Source organism: Seriola dumerili, unplaced genomic scaffold (genome assembly GCF_002260705.1).
Source record: "Seriola dumerili isolate Sdu_G_001 unplaced genomic scaffold, Sdu_1.0 BDQW01000331.1, whole genome shotgun sequence".
NCBI lineage: Eukaryota > Metazoa > Chordata > Actinopteri > Carangiformes > Carangidae > Seriola > Seriola dumerili.
This window is the reverse complement of record NW_019174586.1, coordinates 10,559,072-10,577,540: the sequence shown is the minus strand read 5'-3', so window position 1 is coordinate 10,577,540 and position 18,469 is coordinate 10,559,072. Positions and strand designations below refer to the sequence as shown.

Sequence of the window (18,469 nt, the reverse complement as noted above, 5' to 3'; positions counted from 1 at the left end):
GCAGACAGAATTGAATGTCACTCCCGACCGCCAGTTTAACAACTGCTTTAAGTTCATCTTCGGGATTATTGTGAAATATCAAGCAGAGGGCTCTGTTTTGGTTGTCTCTGTCCCAAATGTGCAACCCCCCTCCCCCCACCAGATCTGAAGGGACTGTGCTGTGTTTAATTAAATGGTAATGGTGTTTCAAGATTCAATTAAGGCAGGGAGGAATCCTCACACGGCTCAAGTGCTTTGAGCTCCGCCGACGCTCGAGTTGATTCGTGTGAAATGAGGTGCAACTGACGCCAGCGTCTTTCTGCTTCATCCCGTAGTGTAGCGGCTGCTCGGAGGATAAAAAAAACACTTATCTGAATACCATCAGCCTGATGTCTTCCCATGGAGAAAGCATGTCAGTCTGGGAGACAGGGTTATCACCGGGACTTAGCTGGGACTTATTCTTTATGGTATCCATACCACTTCAGAGCTCAGAGACTCCAGCACAGCTCTCTGGGGTAAAAAAAACACCTCATGGAAACATGGTACCACAAGGTCCACTATTTTCTTAACTGATTGAGGGAGCATGCTCCTCTGGACCCAAACCCCATTTCCTTGTGTGCAATTATAAGATGAATTTGGATACACACACTGGAGTGTAAGCGATGAGTGGCACTTGCTTCCAAAACTTTTTTTTTTTTTTAGCCACAGCAGAATTGCTGTTGTAAAAACGACATAGTTTATCTTGAGTTTTAAACAACGATGTTGATAACTTCTCAGTGTGAGGTAAAAACCGATGATGTGAGGCTGTAATCAGCAGGAGAGTTAGTGTCAGGTCACGGCGGTTTGCTTTCCTAACTGACCCGAGATTAACCCCTGAAATAAGATTATGCTCGTGGCACAAACTTCAGACAGAGGTGAGGTAGTGCCTTGATTGCCTTATCTGTTTTGGCCAATGAGTCACCTACAAATTACAGCTCTTTTAGGCATAATGGTAATAAGAATGCAAACATTTTTAATTTCTCAGCTTCTTTTTCTGAGGAACACGCACGAGCAGCGAGTGGAATATGTTTTTATTCAGTGATGGACATTTACCTGCATGGCTGTGACTAATGACATTAGGGCTGTGCCTTTAAAAATGTCACTGGATACAAGATGAAAACAGGGATTAAAAAACTGGGCTGTGGTTGTATGGAACCTTATAAAAAAAAAAAGTGTAAAATTTACAGAACTAGTGCAGGAAGAAAAAAAGAATAAAGGGTCTGGGGGCAGGATTTGCCAATGGAAAAAATACTTTTCTAACCACAGCACATGGCAGCCACTGGTAGGCAGCTGACTTCCTGCTGCAAGTTTCCACCAGCTCTCTTTCCATGGCAAAATGATGTCATTTTTGTCATATAGTGGTGCGCCAGATCGTGTGCTGCCAGATTTAGCCCCCCCCCCCTTCGGCTTGAGCCACAGTGCACGAGGGGTGACACTCGCCTCGGCTGCAGTCGTCTAAATCATTGACCCTGACACTCTTCCCTTGGCTTTGCCAGATTCCAGCAAAGACTGTTTGGAGGAGATGCTGGCATTTCTCAGCAGTCTTGGAGAGCATTCCTCTCCTGTTGAGTCACTCCCTCCAAAAAAAAAAAAAGAGGAGATGGAGGTTATTTTGTACATAAAAAGTGCTCTGGGATTGTTTTTCTTTCTATTACAGGTATGGCATTCAGCAGTAATATAAGAATCGGAAACAGACGACGGACTCGGCTGCGATGTTGACCCTGTTATTTAGCAGCCGCCATCGAATCATCTTAAGAATGTCTCACCCTAACCATAGCTATTTGAAACAACTGTCATTTACATACATTTGCATACCTCCGAAGATATAGTGTTCCTTGATGACTAAATCTGTCAGCCCACGCGATGTAACAAGATAGATCTGGACTATTTACACATTGGACAGCAGGTTTTTTTTTTTTTGGGAGGGGATGGAGGGGGGACGGACAGCTGCCAGGGGTTATGTGATACCAGTGAACCCCGGGGGGCTAAGAAGGCACGGCACGTCCCGCGGCTGCACATAGGCGCATGCATGATGCTGTGAGAAGCGATACGGCAAAATAAGATGTGAGAAAAGCCCTGATTGAGCGCACGCCGCGTCGACAACGGCAGGGTCAGCACAGGTTCAGAGGAGGAGCATCACAGGGGCTTTGAGCTCAGTAGGTCTTCACTGAAGTGGGATGGGTAGGGTGTCTTACTAAGGATTAGCTGGGGTAATGGTGTCCTGTGCCTCAGAGTCTGTGGTGCGTTTGGTGACAGAGGCACTGCAGGTCAAAGGTCACACAAATGGTGGCGGCGGAGGGAAGCTGTTCGTTCGTTCTCCCGAGGCAGTAAACAGGTTGTGACATCACATCCTGTCCAAAAGTGAAACGCCTGGAAGGAAGGCAGTTGTGTGCTCCATACACACACACACACACACACACACACACACACACACACACACACACTGAACTAGCCTTGTAGCTTGGCCTGCTTCCGCTCTTAGTGGGGGAAACAATGCTATTGAAAAGCAACAGCCGCGCTCACTTTGTAACAGAAGGCACTTTGAGTTCAGACATAATAAAGCAGCTGGCTTCATATTCAAAAACAAATATTTTCTTCATTCATTCACTCACTCACTCACTCACTCACTCTACTGTTTGGAGCTGAAGTCTGTTGTAGACAAAGCCACTTAGCTCTCAGAGCCACTGATCGGCCCGGCAGAACAGAACATCTTTGATCAACAACGGTCTCAGCGAGCTGCTGCTTGTCAAACACACTCTGCGCAGCGGCAGAGGCTCCGCGCCCGGTGACTTAAAGTGATAACCACACCTTACTGACTCGGATGGCCCCTCAATTAAGAGGATCACTATAGGAAGAGGCGCCGTCCTAATCTGTCGCTATGACAACCCCTCTGAATGATGATTCATGTCAATTCGAACACGTGACACTGCAGACTCACAGAGCGTGGGCGGATTAGAAAGCCGCGATCAAGTATGATTTTGATTAAGTAATCCTGCTGACTACATTTGTTTGGGATCTTAACCACATGTTGTGGTCCTTTGATTACATAACAGCCCTGTGATGACACTGTATAGACTGCATGCTACCTTAATTGCATACCACAATTTACATTTTCTGCCCGGATTGTGTTTCTCCTGCTGTTAATTCTTTGCATTTGACACCAAACCTGTAGTTGGACGTCCCCGTATGAATCGCCAATGATTTTGGAGTATTTTGTTTATAAGCAGCATTCTCTCAATCACAAATATTTGTAAAGGTGGAAATGCATAATCGCCTAAAAATGCAACATTGCCTATATTAGGTTATAAAGCCTTAGCTAGAACTGCAGAGGACATGACTCATTTTGGTAATGAGTCACTAAAGATCAGTGTTGCATGGCTTCTCGACCTCTTTCAGGGATAAAACATTGTTTACTGTTACCTCTGTTTGTATCATTTATTTTGCTTCTGGAATTCAGCTGTGTTTATCCTGAACGCACATGTTAGCCACTTCTGTTCTGACCAGAAAAAAAACCTGCATGCATGACAAGCTTAAGGCTGGATGCCTGCTGTTTATCATCATAAAGCCGGGGCAGTGAAGTGATGTTACAGTAAACGATCTCAAATCTCATTTTGTGAGGAATCCCCTGCCCTCCTTAAAGAGGCTGCGGTGGTCTCCAAACCCCCCGCAATAATGTTCAAATTTGTTGATCTTCGTGAGGAAATTCTCTCTCTCTCTCTCACTCTCTCTCTCTCTCTCTCTCTCTCTCTCTCTCTCCTCTCTGCCCGACAGGGAGGTCATAGTTTAGCATCAGCGATTTTTAACAGCAGCTGCAGAGCTTGTAGGGGATTTCATTCCTTGCTCAAGGACACTTCAGCAGGTGGGACGCTGTTTGAGGGGGTTTAATTCCGGTTTCCACATCTGTATACCTCAGTACTTTTTTAGCACCAAGTTTTGAAAACATTCCAGTATCAAAAGCATTAAATGCCTGGTCAGATTGATTCTTCTTTTCTTCCTACTTGTTATTATTTGCATTGATTTTAAACTGCAACATACAATTTAAATGATTGCTTTACCCATCAAGTGGACTGGTGTTGGAAATTATCTTTGGCTATATACACATGTACAGCACACGAGACACTGCCTCTGCAGCTGTCATTGTTTTCCTGTACTTTTACAAATAAACATCACAAAGTTACAAAAGTCCTGACGGCTCATTTTAAGGCTCAGTGAACACATGCTGTGTGCATTTCTCTGTGGACTGAGCGCTTTGATACTTTCACAGTATTAATATAGAACCTGGACCTGCTTTATGATCAAAAAAGACACAGGAATCTCACTTTATACAATATGGGACCTTTGAATGGTCTTAAAAGAGTTGTACTGGTCCCAGTGCAGAACCTGTAAGTAAGTCTCAGTGTGTCCTTGACCCTTTTCCTCCTGCACCAACTTTTAGTGACATCCAGGATGATAGAGAGGAGTCATTTCATCAGCACTACTCTTGTATCATCTCAGGAGACTACACTGGGGGAAAGATCATTCATCTGACTTTCAAATGAGAATAATTGGCACCAAATATAATGAGCATATTGTTCTGATTTTCTCCCATTTATAAGATAATCCTTGCTGGCTGAGCTACAGAGCCTCGGTGTCCCTGAAGCTTCTCCTTTCTGACCCCTCCACCCCTCAACACCCTCTCCTCTCAGATTCTTTATGTTTTGATTTTGCGCAGCTCCGCATTAAGAGAGAATTCTGGTGGCCACCGTCCAAATGTTTTTTATTATCTTTTATTAATCCAGACCCCCCCCCCCCCATGGTACACGAGTTCAAGCATCTAATGTTTTCAACAGCTGAGTACACACAGGCGCAGGAGACACAAGCTCAGGATTGTGTTTTTATTTTGGTGTGTATTATAGCTGACACGTTCACACAGATTCCCGGGGAGAGCTGTGGGAGGGAACGAGTGCATGTAAGAGGTAGGGAAGAGTCCCAATCCTCAGGTGCTCTCTGTTGTCCTTATAAACAATAAAAACACATGCAAATCAATAAGAGCTCAAAATACCTCCAAGCCTTTAAAGATGTCCCCAGATCCCATATTGTGACTTCCAGTAATGAGGCTGAACTCGTGTTTATGTTTGGAGAATAGATCCGGCAGTTCAGCGTGCCATTTAAGGAAGGATTATAAAGGGCAGCTCGAGCAAGGCAGATGTCTGAATGTCTTTTTTTCCTCTTCAGGTTTTTCTGCATTGCGGCATGTTTTCATCTGCTATTGATTTAAATCCACCCCCCCCAGGGGAGGGGGGGGGGGCCTCGGCGAGTCCCGTTTCGTCACCCGCTCTGGGAGAGAGAAAAAAAAACGGTTAGATTTTTGCTGAAAATAGAACTTCTCTCTCGCTCAGATTCCACAGTCTAGCTGCACCTTAAAATAGATACCTCTTCTGCGGAGATTAAATCTGCGTGTGTCCGAGACCCCAGGAAGGACGCCTAAAAGATTTGGTTTCAGGGACATTGAGCCCTTTTGATGTGTTCTGCACTGATGCGTGTTGATGTGGCAGTAAGACAGATGGAAACCCAAACCGGTGGCCAGAGACATTTGCTCAAAGTTAAATGCAGCAGGAATATTGTGACTGAACCTTCCCAGGGAATATGAATTGGTTCAGTGTGGATCTCGCTGCAAATGACACGTCATGTACAATAAGTCTCCATGTGTCTTAATGGCGCTCACGTGTCACTGTCTCCCCTTTACCAGCTCACTGTGGCGCAGAAAGGAGTCTCTGATCCTGTCAGTTACAAAATTCTCCCATGGTCAGGTCTGTCATGTGAATGGAAAGTGTAATGAATCGCTTCTGTCCTGGCGACTGAGGCAATTTCTCCTTCACTTCTTTTTAGCGTGCTTTCCTGAAGGAAAAACTAAACTGCCATTGTCACTTGTACTGTAGTTATTTTTTTTTCTTCTTTCTCTCCCTTTTCCTCCCTCCACCTCTCAGGTTCTCCGTCTCTGAGCGGAACGGGGACGGTGACGGTTCTGGTGGACGACGTGAACGACAACGTCCCCATTTTCACCTCCTCCACCTTCCACACCACCATCATGGAGGACGCCCCGACGGGGACGGACGTGCTGCTGGTCAACAGCTCGGATGCAGACGTGGGCGTCAATGGCGTCATAAGGTAGCGATGAAGAAGCCTTTCCAACTTCTGCGGATCATTTACTTTATTTCTAGGGAACGCCTTTTTGCATTCTACTTGTGAGAACCAGTGGTTAGTCAACATGTCCTCACTTCAGAGGGTTTTTCTTTTGATCCTCATAAAAGACATGATTCATTTCTTAAAATCTCTGTTTATTGTATCTTTCTTTTCACCTAGTTATGTGGGGTTTTGTGTTTATACATATATTTTCTTGTGGAGGGGCTTTTTTTATGCTTTAATTACAGAGTTGAGACAGAGATGTGGCGACACACAACAAATGTCCCTGTTTACATGTTTGTAGAACTTTGCTGCCCGTTTAATCCAACTTCTGTATCAACTATCAAACAGAGGTTTGACTATGATCTTGTTATTCTGACCATTCAAGTTGGAAAAGTGATGGGAAAAGTGTTTGCAAGGGTCTAGTTCTATAAGGGGGACCCTCATAATGAAATAATGATCAACAAAAATGTTTATACAGATGATAATTTCCTCAAATCACCAAAAGTAAAATCTGAAAATAATCCGAATTTTAGACATGCAGCAAAGGGCCACAGGTCGGACCTGAACCCAGGCCGCTGCAGTTAGGGTTAAGCCTCTGTGGTGCCCCCTCTACCAGGTGAGCCACCGGGGCGCCCTGGAATTTATTTAGATTTTATGTCATTTCCTGAACAGACAGTTAAAACCAAAGATTTTTACTGAGATTAAATTCAAATCTCCTCTTTAGGGTTGATTATTGCCTCCACTTAAAAAAAGAAAGAAAAGAAATCATACATCAATAACAAATTACAGAAATTACCTCATACACTGATTCATTTTTTCCAGGGACCTCTGTAGGGAACAGAAGATATTTTAAATAAAGGTTTATTTCAAATGTTACTTAATAACAGATTAATGCTGGAATAAGATCCTTTGTGCACATAAGACTAATTAAGCTGTGTTTTACAATCCGTGTTAAATCAGGTCAGTTTTAGTTTGCTTTGCTGTGAGAAAATACCCATCAGGACTACGCAGGACCAGGTTTTGGCCTGACACACAGCTTCACTGAAACCTCATCACTGGCTTTAAATTCCAGGCCGATGTTGCAACTGACGACAGGAGTTTAGGCCGAGAGTGTAGAGTTGTAGTCAACACCCCGAAGTCATTGTTTGGGTTGCTATACTCAAGGCTGGACGACACGGCTTTTTCACACTCGCAGCAGCCCCCCAGCCCCCTCCGCGGGGGAGCATGTAAGAGCTTCTGGTCGGTCTCTCTCAAGCCGGACGCTGACTCAAGTGCGACCCCTCCTCTCTCCTCAGTAACCCCACTGGGTACACATTGGGGGGTACCGCAGCGCGCTCCAGTTTCCCAAAACACGATAATGAGGATGTTAATTGTCTATGACAGTACGAGTTGTGCCCATCAGGGGTTCCTGGGGGTTCGAGGCCCTTAATGGAGACCAGAACCAGGTTACCTTCAGTTATTAGTTTTGATGTTCACAGTCCATTAAATGCGAGTCCTAATCCTGGACTTGTCTCTGGACTGGTGTTCAGAACACGAGCATCTGTGGACAGTTTATGTTTATGATGAGGTCCAAACACTCGTCCGAAAGCTTTGCATCCAAACTGCGTTCACACGTTGTTCTGTAATTTGTCGTCCCATCTCTGGAGGGGGATGCTTTTTCAAGAGGCCTTTTCAAAATATGCACTGGTGTGTACGTGTATGTGTCAGTTTACATTTATGTCTGGTCCTGCTGGAGACTTGTGAGATACTGGCTGAAACATGATATTTGTTTGAAAGCCAGAGACTGTGGCCCCTCAGTCCTGATGAGTTTTATGTTGTGTGATGTTATGTATGTATGTACTTTATGTTTTGTTTATTTGTATTGTATGTGATATATATATTTTTTTATAGCTTTTGATTTTTTTTTTTTTCTTTTATACGTAGCAGTTGTTCCACAATAATGTGAATTCAACTGAAAAGGATAAATCAAATAAAGGACACTGGAGTTCTCCAGCTTCAGCAGAGAGGGCAGTCTGAACCACAGGGTCTCTCTGTGAGCACTGAAGCAGAAAACAGTGGCTGCATTTAATACAATATGAAGCTGGATCAATCCTCAATCAGTTAACTCGCTGATTTGATGTCACGCCAGCACAATATGGTGACCATTATTGAGCATATTTCTGCATGTTTTTGTATTAAATCTGTTTTCTGTGGAGCAGCTTGAAACAGTGCCCTCTATGGACCAGACTGTGACAGCACTGAACAAGAGCCTTCAGTCAGTGACAGAACACATGAAGTAGAAACGGTTGCAGGGGAATGACTCATGCATCACCTGACAGCCAATATTGACATTAGAAACAGCTATAATAACACATTCACCTCATTGTAATGTACGATGTTCTCATAATGCAGGAACTGAAGTAGCTCCATAGGAACTGAGTGAATGTAACTAGAAGAAAAAGTGTTAAGAGTGTGTTATTTCACCCTTTTCAGCATCCTTTCACAATTTAAAAACTTCTTTGAAACACAGAAAACTTCCCAATATATAAAGGTGCAGTAAAATAAAACTTTTCCTATAAGCACTTCTCATGCACTTCTGCTTACAGCTGGTTTCACTAACACAAACTGAAATTCACCTTTGCAAAGGCAGAGGACAGAATACTGATTTGCAGGATTGGAAATTAGTGTCTTTGCATGTTGTCAGACCTGTTTTTTTTTTTGTAGTTCAGGATATTCATTAGAAATAATAAGACAAGAGTTAATTAATGTGATCACAAATAACCCAACACAAATTCATTTCTTCCCTTATTCATCAAACTTCACAGAGTTCTCACTGCACCATGTCCTTTTCTTATCCGTCCTACAGCTACAGCCTGACCGGAGGACACGGCCAGTTCTCCATCAACCCCGCCACGGGACAGATTATTACCAGCTCCCTGCTGGACCGTGAAGACAGGGCTAATTACCAGCTGCTGGTCGTGGCAACCGATGGAGGGCAGCCCGAGGGCCTTTCCAGCTCTGCCACCGTGTCCGTGACGGTTGCGGACATCAACGATAACCCTCCGCGCTTCCACCACCACCCCTACGTCACCCACATCCCGGCCTCTACTACAGCAGGTTAGTACATGCCCTAAAAAGGGCACTCGGAAATGTCATGGTTTGCACCTGTTCTCACTGTGCTCTTATACTGGGTTTAATTAAAATGTCAGTGTTGGGCTGTGCTTCTGCTTAATTTGACCATGTGGTTGCCATGTTTTGATGAAACAGCACACAAGAGTTTTACTTTAGTTTTAAACAAATGGAAGTTTTTATATCCTCACGAAATAAAGCATAGCTACAAATTGTGATTAATAATAGGGGCTTTTGCACGTCATAAGTACATTCATGTGCAAGATTACAGATGGTGGCTTTTATTATCTGTAGTAAAACAAATTTATTCTTATTTGTGTCCTCAGGCTCCTTGGTCTTTGCTGTTACTGTCACCGACGAGGACTCTGGTTCCAACGCCCAGCTGCACTACTCCCTGATGGGGCGCAACTCTGAGAAATTCAAGATTGACCCCGTCAGAGGCGCCATCACTGCAAACGAGAAGCTGACGGGAAGCTCAGAAGTTACCCTCACCGTCCGGGTAAAAGACGGCGGCGCTAATCCCAAAACGGATACGACCACTGTGACCGTCCGCTTCGTCACCGGTGGAAACTTCCCTCTCATCAAGGTGAAGGAGCACGTTTTCACCTTCCCAGAGAGCCAGCCGACAAACCACGTTGTTACCACGGTGACCGGGTCTTCTATGAGGGGCGGACCGCTGTCATATTACATCGCCAGCGGCAACCTGGATAATGCTTTTCACATTGACCAGCTGTCAGGGGAACTGTCAATCAGACACTCGCTGGACTATGAGCACATTCAGAAGTATGTTCTCTGGATTGAGGCCAGAGATCAGGGCTTCCCGCCTTATTCCTCTTATGAGAAAGTGGAAATAACTGTGCTGGACGTGAATGACAATCACCCGGTGTTTGATAAGGATCCTTTCCACGCTGAAATACTGGAGAACCTCTCGCCTCAGCGGGTGCTGATGGTCTCCGCTGTGGATCTGGACAGTGGACCTAATGGGCAGCTGGAATACGCCATCATCGACGGCAACAAGGAGAACAGCTTCAGCATCAACCGGGCAACTGGTGAAATACGGACCACCAGGCCGCTGGACAGAGAGAAGGCGGCTCAGTACACCCTGAAAGTCAAAGCCACTGACCGGGGGTTGCCACCTAAAAACACAGCAGTCAAGGTGCTGATCAATGTACTGGATGTGAACGACAACGCCCCCAGGTTTTCCAAAATCTTCAGTGCTACAGTGGCTGAAAATGCCCCGGTGGGTTACACTGTCACCAGAGTCACCACCACAGATGAGGACGCTGGTTCGAACGCCATCAGCCGATATTCAATCACAGACACGAGCCTCCCGTTCAATATTAATCCAAACACAGGAGACATAACAATAAGTAGGCCGCTCAACAGAGAAGACACCGATCATTACATCGTCAAAGTGTCGGCCCACGACTCTGGTTGGACAGTAAGCACAGACGTCACCATATTCATAACGGATATCAACGACAACGCCCCCAGATTCAGTCGTCCCTCTTACTATCTGGACTACCCCGAGCTCACAGAGGTGGGCTCCATGGTGACGCAGGTGTCTGCCACGGATCCTGACGAGGGTTTCAACGGCAAAATTTTCTATTTCATTCGGTCCCAGTCGGAGTATTTCAGAATTAACGCCAGCACCGGAGAGATATTTGTGAAGCAGCAGCTAAAGTATCAGAACTCGACAGGTGCCAGTAGCATAAATATAAACCGCCACAGCTTCATAGTGACAGCCTCGGACCGGGCAGTCAAGCCTTTGATGAGCGAGACAACGGTAATTGTAAACATTGTAGACAGTAATGATAACCCTCCTGAGTTTGATCCACCTGACTACTTTACCCCCGTCACCAAAAGCGTCAAGGTCGGCACCAAACTGATCAGGGTCGTGGCTCAAGACAAAAAGGACTTTGGCCTTAATTCCGAGGTTGAGTATGTAATAACAGGCGGAAACAGCTCCAGTAAATTCAAGCTAGATAAAACAAGTGGATGGATTACTGTTGCCTCATCTCTTACATCTGATATGAAAAAAATATTCCTCATCGGCATCACGGCGAGCGACAGAGGAAATCCTCCTTTGTCGTCGCGAACGTCAGTGCGAATCGCAGTGACGGAGGAAAACCACCACACGCCTGAGTTCTCGCAAAGCCAAATCTCAGCTACTGTACCTGAAAGCCTTGCTGTGGGAACGGCAATAAGGACCCTGTCTGCCAGAGACAAAGATAAAGAAATGAATGGCCTTATTACTTATAATATTACTTCAGGCAACGACAAGGGTCTGTTTGCGCTCAATAGTAAAACTGGTGTGTTATCTCTCGCTCAGCCTCTGGACTTTGAAGAAAAGCAGCAACATGAGCTTCGAGTTTCAGCCACTGACGGCGGCTGGATCGCAAAAACAAGCTACGTCTCCGTCACAGTACATGTAACCGATGTGAACGACAACCCCCCTGTGTTTGACCCCGACGAGTACTTCCCCATCGTGCAGGAGAACGTTCCCAGTGGCACCACTGTGGTCAAAATGAACGCCACAGACCGCGACTCGGGTGCTAACGCCGTCATGGCTTACGTGATACAGTCATCAGACAGCGACCTCTTTGTTATTGACCCAAACACGGGCACCATCACCACCCAGGGCTTCTTGGATTACGAGGCGAAGCAGGTCTACCATTTAACAGTAAAGGCCTTCAATGTCCCAGACGAGGAGCGCTGCAGCTTCGCCAATGTCAACATTCAGCTGAAGGGAGCCAATGAATACGTACCCCGCTTTGTCTCCAAACAGTACTACTTTGAAATCTCTGAAGCTGCTCCAAAAGGCACAGTGGTCGGGGAAGTGTTCGCCAGTGATCGAGACCAAGGAGAAGATGGAGTGGTTTACTACCTCATTTTCGGGAAGAGCAGAAGGAAAGGCTTCGGCATCAACAGGAGAACGGGCCAGATTTATGTCACAGGTACTCTAGACCGTGAGAAAGAGGAAAAGATTTCACTGAGGGTGCTGGCCAAGAACGCAGGAAGCATCCGTGGGGCAGACATTGACGAAGTGTTTGTGAATATCACAATTCTGGATGCCAACGACCCCCCTGTTTTTACCCAGGAGCTGTATGACGTGCAGGTTAGCGAAGGTCTCTCACCGGGTGGTCTGGTTACCTTTGTGAGCGCTGAGGACTCGGACTCTGTCCCGAGCTGGAGCAGATTTTCTTACTCCATCGCTCCTGAGTTTGATAAGAATGTTTTTACTATCAACCCGAAAACCGGCCAAGTGTCTGTGGCTGCGGAGCTGGACAGAGAAACCACTCCTGTGTATAACCTAACTGTTCTAGCTGTGGATACTGGCACACCTCCTGCAACCGGAAGCGCCACCGTGATTGTGAATCTGGAAGATATCAACGATAACGGTCCAACTCTGACAACCGCTTACGCTGAAGTAATGGAGAACCAGAGAGCTGGCACTGCAGTTACAACACTAACAGCGTCTGACCCAGATTTACCACCCAACCAAGGCCCTTTCTTATACAGCCTCCTCAGTTCTGGCTCTGCCAACAGCTACTTCAGCCTTAGTCCAGCTGGAGTGTTAACGACAAGTCGGGAGATCGACAGAGAACAGATTAGCGACTTTTACCTCTCTGTTGTGATCAAGGACTCTGGTGTTCCTCAGATGTCTTCCACAGGAACAATCCACGTGAAAATAAACGATCAGAATGACAACCCTTCAGAGCCGAGGTCCATGGAAATCTTTGTCCACTACTTTGGGAACATGTTTCCTGGAGGTTCTTTGGGAGATGTCAAACCCCAGGACCCTGACATTCAGGACAGGTTCCACTGCTCCCTTATCCCTCCGTCCTCCGGTCTGTTTAGTATCCCGACTGGAACGTGCAACCTCAACTCCAAAGCCCGCTCAACAGACGGAACGTTCGAACTAACCGTCCGTAGCAGCGACGGCGTCCACGGTTCAGTCAGCAATACAGCCAGAGTCCTCTTCATGGGCTTCACCAATGCCACAGTGGACAACAGCATACTCATCCGACTCAACTCTCAAGGAGTCAGAAACTTCCTTACGAACCACTACCTCAGCTTCTTACGCATTGCCAACTCTCAGCTCGCAGGACTGGGCACAGGGGTGCTGCTTTACGGGGCATTTGAGCTCAACAATCAGACCTTCCTGATGGCAGCTGTGAAACGGGGCCACGGACAATATGTCAACCCCAGCGGCGTGGCCACATTCTTCCAGAGTATCAAAGACATTTTATATAGACAGAGCGGGGTGCAAATAGATGCGGTGGACCATGATCCTTGCACACACAACCCGTGCCAGAATGGGGGCAGCTGCAAGAGGCGTCTCAGTGTCGGGCCTGATATGAAGACAGAGGAAAGTGTCCCAGTGATCCTTGTTTCCAACCACCCCCTGCAGCCCTACGCCTGCAGCTGCAGGCCAGGATACACAGGAGCTCTGTGTGAGACGGACATCGACGAGTGCCAGCCGTCGCCGTGCCACAATGGCGGCACCTGCCACAATTTGGTGGGAGGTTTCTCCTGCACCTGTCCTGAAGGTTTCACCGGGATGGCCTGCGAGAGAGATATCAACGAATGCCTTTCCAATCCCTGCAAGAACGGGGCGCTGTGCCAGAACTTCCCCGGCGGCTTCAACTGCCTCTGCAAATCAGGTTTTGCAGGTAATACACAATGCAGGAGTCACATTTTATGTCTGACCGCACAGTCACTCATGTTAGGCTTTGAGAAAAAAAAAACACATGGGGACCTACATACACACACACACACACACACATGTACACACACACACAATAATGTACTCACAGACACAGCTTTAGGTCCAAGGAAAATATTTGCCTCTGAATGTTTCCAGGAGGTGTTGTAGCCATAGCATACAAGCATGGATGCCAGAAACAGTTTGGTTTTCGGATTACTAGTTGGGGGGGGGGGTATCAGCTGTGATGCATATCAGTCTGCCATGTTTGCTTTAATAAAAAGGATGATGCGAAGCTGACCCCAGTCAGGACTTGAATGTAGACTCCACACACAGTTCACCAGTATCACATTTCTCTGTACGCCTTCATGTGCATGCAGCTCTGACCACACACAGATACATTTCTAATCCAACTGTATACAGAAGGATTTCTTAATCAAGGATTTTCTCATTTGGCTCTTGTTTTGAGTTGTATGACAAATGAGCAGCTTTATAAAAGCTCCAGTCAGGCCTTTTAGTTTGGAAATGTAATTAATACACTGCATTATTACCCTTGATAAAAGGGGAGTGGATTTTAAGTGGAATTACTTAGAGCAGTCATTTAAACCCTGCATGTTGTCCAGCTGCCGACTGCAGCATCTGAAAGACATTTTCAAAGCAGGCGATTTGCCTCAAGTCAAGTCATTACTGTCCCTTTTTATTATGACGATAAAAAATGACCGCAGATCTTTAGGTTTCATCAAGATGAATGACCCTGTTGGAGAAATGCACCTATTGACTTACAGTAGTTTGCATGCCCTCAGGCTGAACTCTCAACTTCCTGTTTTCCCCGCCTGGTTTTTGCCGGTGGAATCTATCTCCATTAAACAACTTGTCTCAGGATTTACAGCCTAAGACGTATTTGCTCATTGTCAGTCCTTTTTGCATTGTGCCATGACCAAATCACTGATTGTTTTTTCCCCAAGTCCATTATTTTATTATGAGTGTCACATTCCTTATCATGACGTTAAATCGTTCACCTGCATATGTGGCGACGATTCATGTACATTGCACCTGTTTGTCTTGCTGCACTGACACAAAAAAAAAAAAAAAAAAAGAAGAAACAGCCTTATCCAAACGTAATTTGATTTTGAAATGGTTTTGAAAATCTGATTATTCTTAGTGGGAAGAATCTGCCAATGGAGTGAGGTCATTTCTTTCTTTTTTTTTCCTATGAAAGTTTCAAGACGCTGTTTTGGATCAAATGATGTCATCTTCTGACAAACTGGTCCAAAGTCTTCCAAAATAGCATCACTTATTTCAAGGAATTTTTATAAGTGCATTAACTGCATTAAAACAGGTGAAATTACACCTTCAAATTTTATATTTTATTGTTGTTTGATGAAAAAAATAAGACTTAAAGGCTGACTACAAGGTTTGAAGATTTGTTCGAGCCCAGATTTTTTTTTTTTTTTTGCAGTGCAGTTTCTCAGCTGCGAGGTGATGAAAGGCCTGCATGACTTGGCCTGTGGGGAGAGTGAACTGTGTTCCCCTCGGGGGTTTTTCCTGTGTTGTCTGCCACCCCATCCATTTTAATTTGTGTTGTTCTGTGAACCCAGGCAAAACGTGTGATTCCATCATCAATCACTGTGAGTGTAACCCGTGTTTTAATGGCGGGTCCTGTCAGAATCGGGTGGATGGATATTACTGTCATTGTCCGTTCGGTAAGTAATAGTAGGAAACTTTTTCAGGGCATTAGTGAGCTCTGGTAAATTGAAAAGCAAGATGGACAATTTCAGATGTGAAATCTCCCTAAAGAAAAGAAAAGTTCTTGATTTCTTAAGCAAATGTGGACACTGTCATTTCATTTTGTGTCTCCATTCTCCATGCACTGTGTTGCTGCTGTCTTTAATTAGCCTCCCAAAACTTTTTTGAAGATGCAAGATTATGATCTGGCAGAATTAACAAAGCAGGGATATCTGCAATACAGTAAAGATTCCATTTTATCTGCAGATATTTTTATCTCCGTGAATCATTCATTGGCTTCCTCTCTGATTACCTCCTCTCCTGGTCTGTTTTTGTCCTCAGGGGTTTTCGGCAAACACTGCGAACTCAACAGCTATGGCTTTGAGGAGCTCTCCTACATGGAGTTTCCGTCTCTGGATCCCAACAACAACTACATATACATTAAGTTTGCTACCCTGAAGAGCAACGCGCTGCTCATGTACAACCACGACAACCAGACCGGAGACAAGGCGGAGTTCCTGGCCCTGGAGATCATCGAGGGACGGATGCGCTTCTCCTTCAACCTGGGGAGTGGAACTTATAAACTGATGACCATGATAAAAGTCGCAGACGGGCAGTTCCACACAGTCATCGCCAGGAGAGCTGGGATGGTAAGGACGCCTATTTATGTGGTAGAAATTAGCTCATATTCGAAGTGGTTTTTCTTATAAAACTTTTCATTGAGTGACTCTGTAATTCTTATGGGTCTAGTAGCAAAAACATTGGGGAAACTCTGAGAAATGCCACATGTTATGGACTCAGACGGTGCACTGCACATTCAATAGCATTTATGTCTTGGCCTTTTACACCAGAAAGCTGCATCCAAATTTGGCCATATTTTCTTTTTTGCACCATCAGATGATAATTAAACTCCCCCCAAACCACGGGTAGCTCAGCTTGATGGTTTTCATGGTTTGTAATTATATTTTATTGCCCGTTGTGATTTACAATACGTGGATCCAAAATGGCCCTGAAAGTTGGAATTCTGTCTCCTATGCTCTGAATGAGAGGCTTCTCCCTGCCAGCAGTGCAGTGGCAAGGAAACAGGGGAAAAAAAAAAAACCCAACCAGGCCCTGTCAGACCTTCTATAATGTAGCTCTCCTGCTGGACTTCAAATCTGTCATTTCTCACCATGCGCTGGGAGTTTCATAGGAAGCTGGTAAAATCGTTAAATTGTCAGTTTTGAGATGGTGCAGAGTGACGGGATGGAAAAGGAATACAGCACACGTTGAGAGCCGTGATTCTGTCTGCATGTAGTGCCCTGTGAATGTTACGAGGAGGTGGTCGTGTTAGGATCTCTTAGAAGAATGGTGCCTGAAGTGCCAACTCCCTCAGGCGGCGTAAAAGCGAACCCGATCACTGTGTTTGCAGAAAGGTGCTGCGGGTCATTTTCAGTGGTCGGAGCTGAGGTCCGCTCTCGGTTCCTGAGCCTGAAATCCGGAGCCAGCATCAAAAAAAGCAAAGAGAGAAACCACAGACAAGGTCATGCACTGTTCCGTCGTGAGAGATCCAAGTAATCAGAGGGAACAGAAAGTTCACAGACTCACAACGTCACAGTCTGAATCGCTTTAATTGTCCAATACAATAAATGTAACACAAATTGTCAACAACGGGACCTCGTGTTTGAGACACACCAGCGCTTCTATTTGCCAATATTTGACAAGAAATGGGTTGAATATAGACTGAAGTAAAACAGTTACCACTTTGATTTGATTGTACACAAGGAAAATGTTTGAGTGGAGAGTTTTAGAAATGTTTTTCTTTTTTTTACGCTAAGCAGGATGTTGGGATGTAACTGATCCCAGCTTCAAATCAGACAAAGCATCACTGTCAAAATTCAAGCACTCAAACTGGACGTTGACCAGTGTCCCTTTGCTTTTTGAATAGTTTTTCAATACAATGGCTATAATGAGGAAAAATTATTTTTCACATAAAAAATATTGATATTTCCCTTTTTAAATTCGCTGTTTCATGCCCAGTAGTTTGGTTGCTAGTGAGTTTTTCCAAATGTAATTTTCCAATGTTTGGAGCATCACAAATTTAAATCCCATTCACCTCTTGTATTAGGGTGGAGGCAGAAATCTTAAAAGCTGGATAGATAAAAATAAAACCAGAACTGCATGGCCTGGTACCTCTAGGGGTGAGCAGGAGAATAAAGAAATAATTGAGGTGAAATGACATGTTGATATCTACGAGCGTGACCGTGTGACAGCAGCTGACTGTCTGGATAAAAGATCACATCTGGGAACATCTGAGCAAGAGCTCGGCCCAGTTTGTTTTAAATCAGATTTATAAGTCAGATCAAACAACCAAATCTTCTGTGAACGAGGTTCCCCAAATGCAGTTTGACAGACCAGGATTCGCTGCACCTGATGAGCACCAGCGGCGAATCATCCAGCTTTTGATTAGCTGGAATTATTTGTCCCTAGAAACAAGCACAAAATAAATGCGTAACAGCGGTTACTCAGCGCCTGCACCACAACAGAGAGCAACGCTATGGTCCCTCCATTATATTAGTCACAGTTAAAACAACATCTCCAGTGGTGTTTTCTTCACTTCCTTCAGTGTTAGCCAAACACAAAAACACCACTCGTCCTTTTCGTGTTACATTCGGCATTAATTTCCAACAGGGGGGGGGGCTTCTTGAGAAAAATATTTTTGAATATTTTCTCCACCACAGTGTAAGACACTTGACAGTAAGTACA

At 45.1% G+C, this 18,469-nt stretch overlaps 1 protein-coding gene across 1 annotated transcript in view; it reads left to right on the top strand.

Annotated features, from left to right (window-relative positions):
• The window catches only part of fat4 (FAT atypical cadherin 4), a 107,528-nt gene that overhangs the window by 75,789 nt on the left and 13,270 nt on the right, over positions 1-18,469 (top strand). The window contains exons 7-11 of the mRNA XM_022760179.1: positions 5,985-6,165; positions 9,029-9,279; positions 9,618-13,967; positions 15,598-15,702; positions 16,067-16,374. Of these exons, the coding sequence (XP_022615900.1) occupies positions 5,985-6,165; positions 9,029-9,279; positions 9,618-13,967; positions 15,598-15,702; positions 16,067-16,374 (5,195 nt within the window). The remainder of the gene's footprint in view (positions 1-5,984; positions 6,166-9,028; positions 9,280-9,617; positions 13,968-15,597; positions 15,703-16,066; positions 16,375-18,469) is intronic.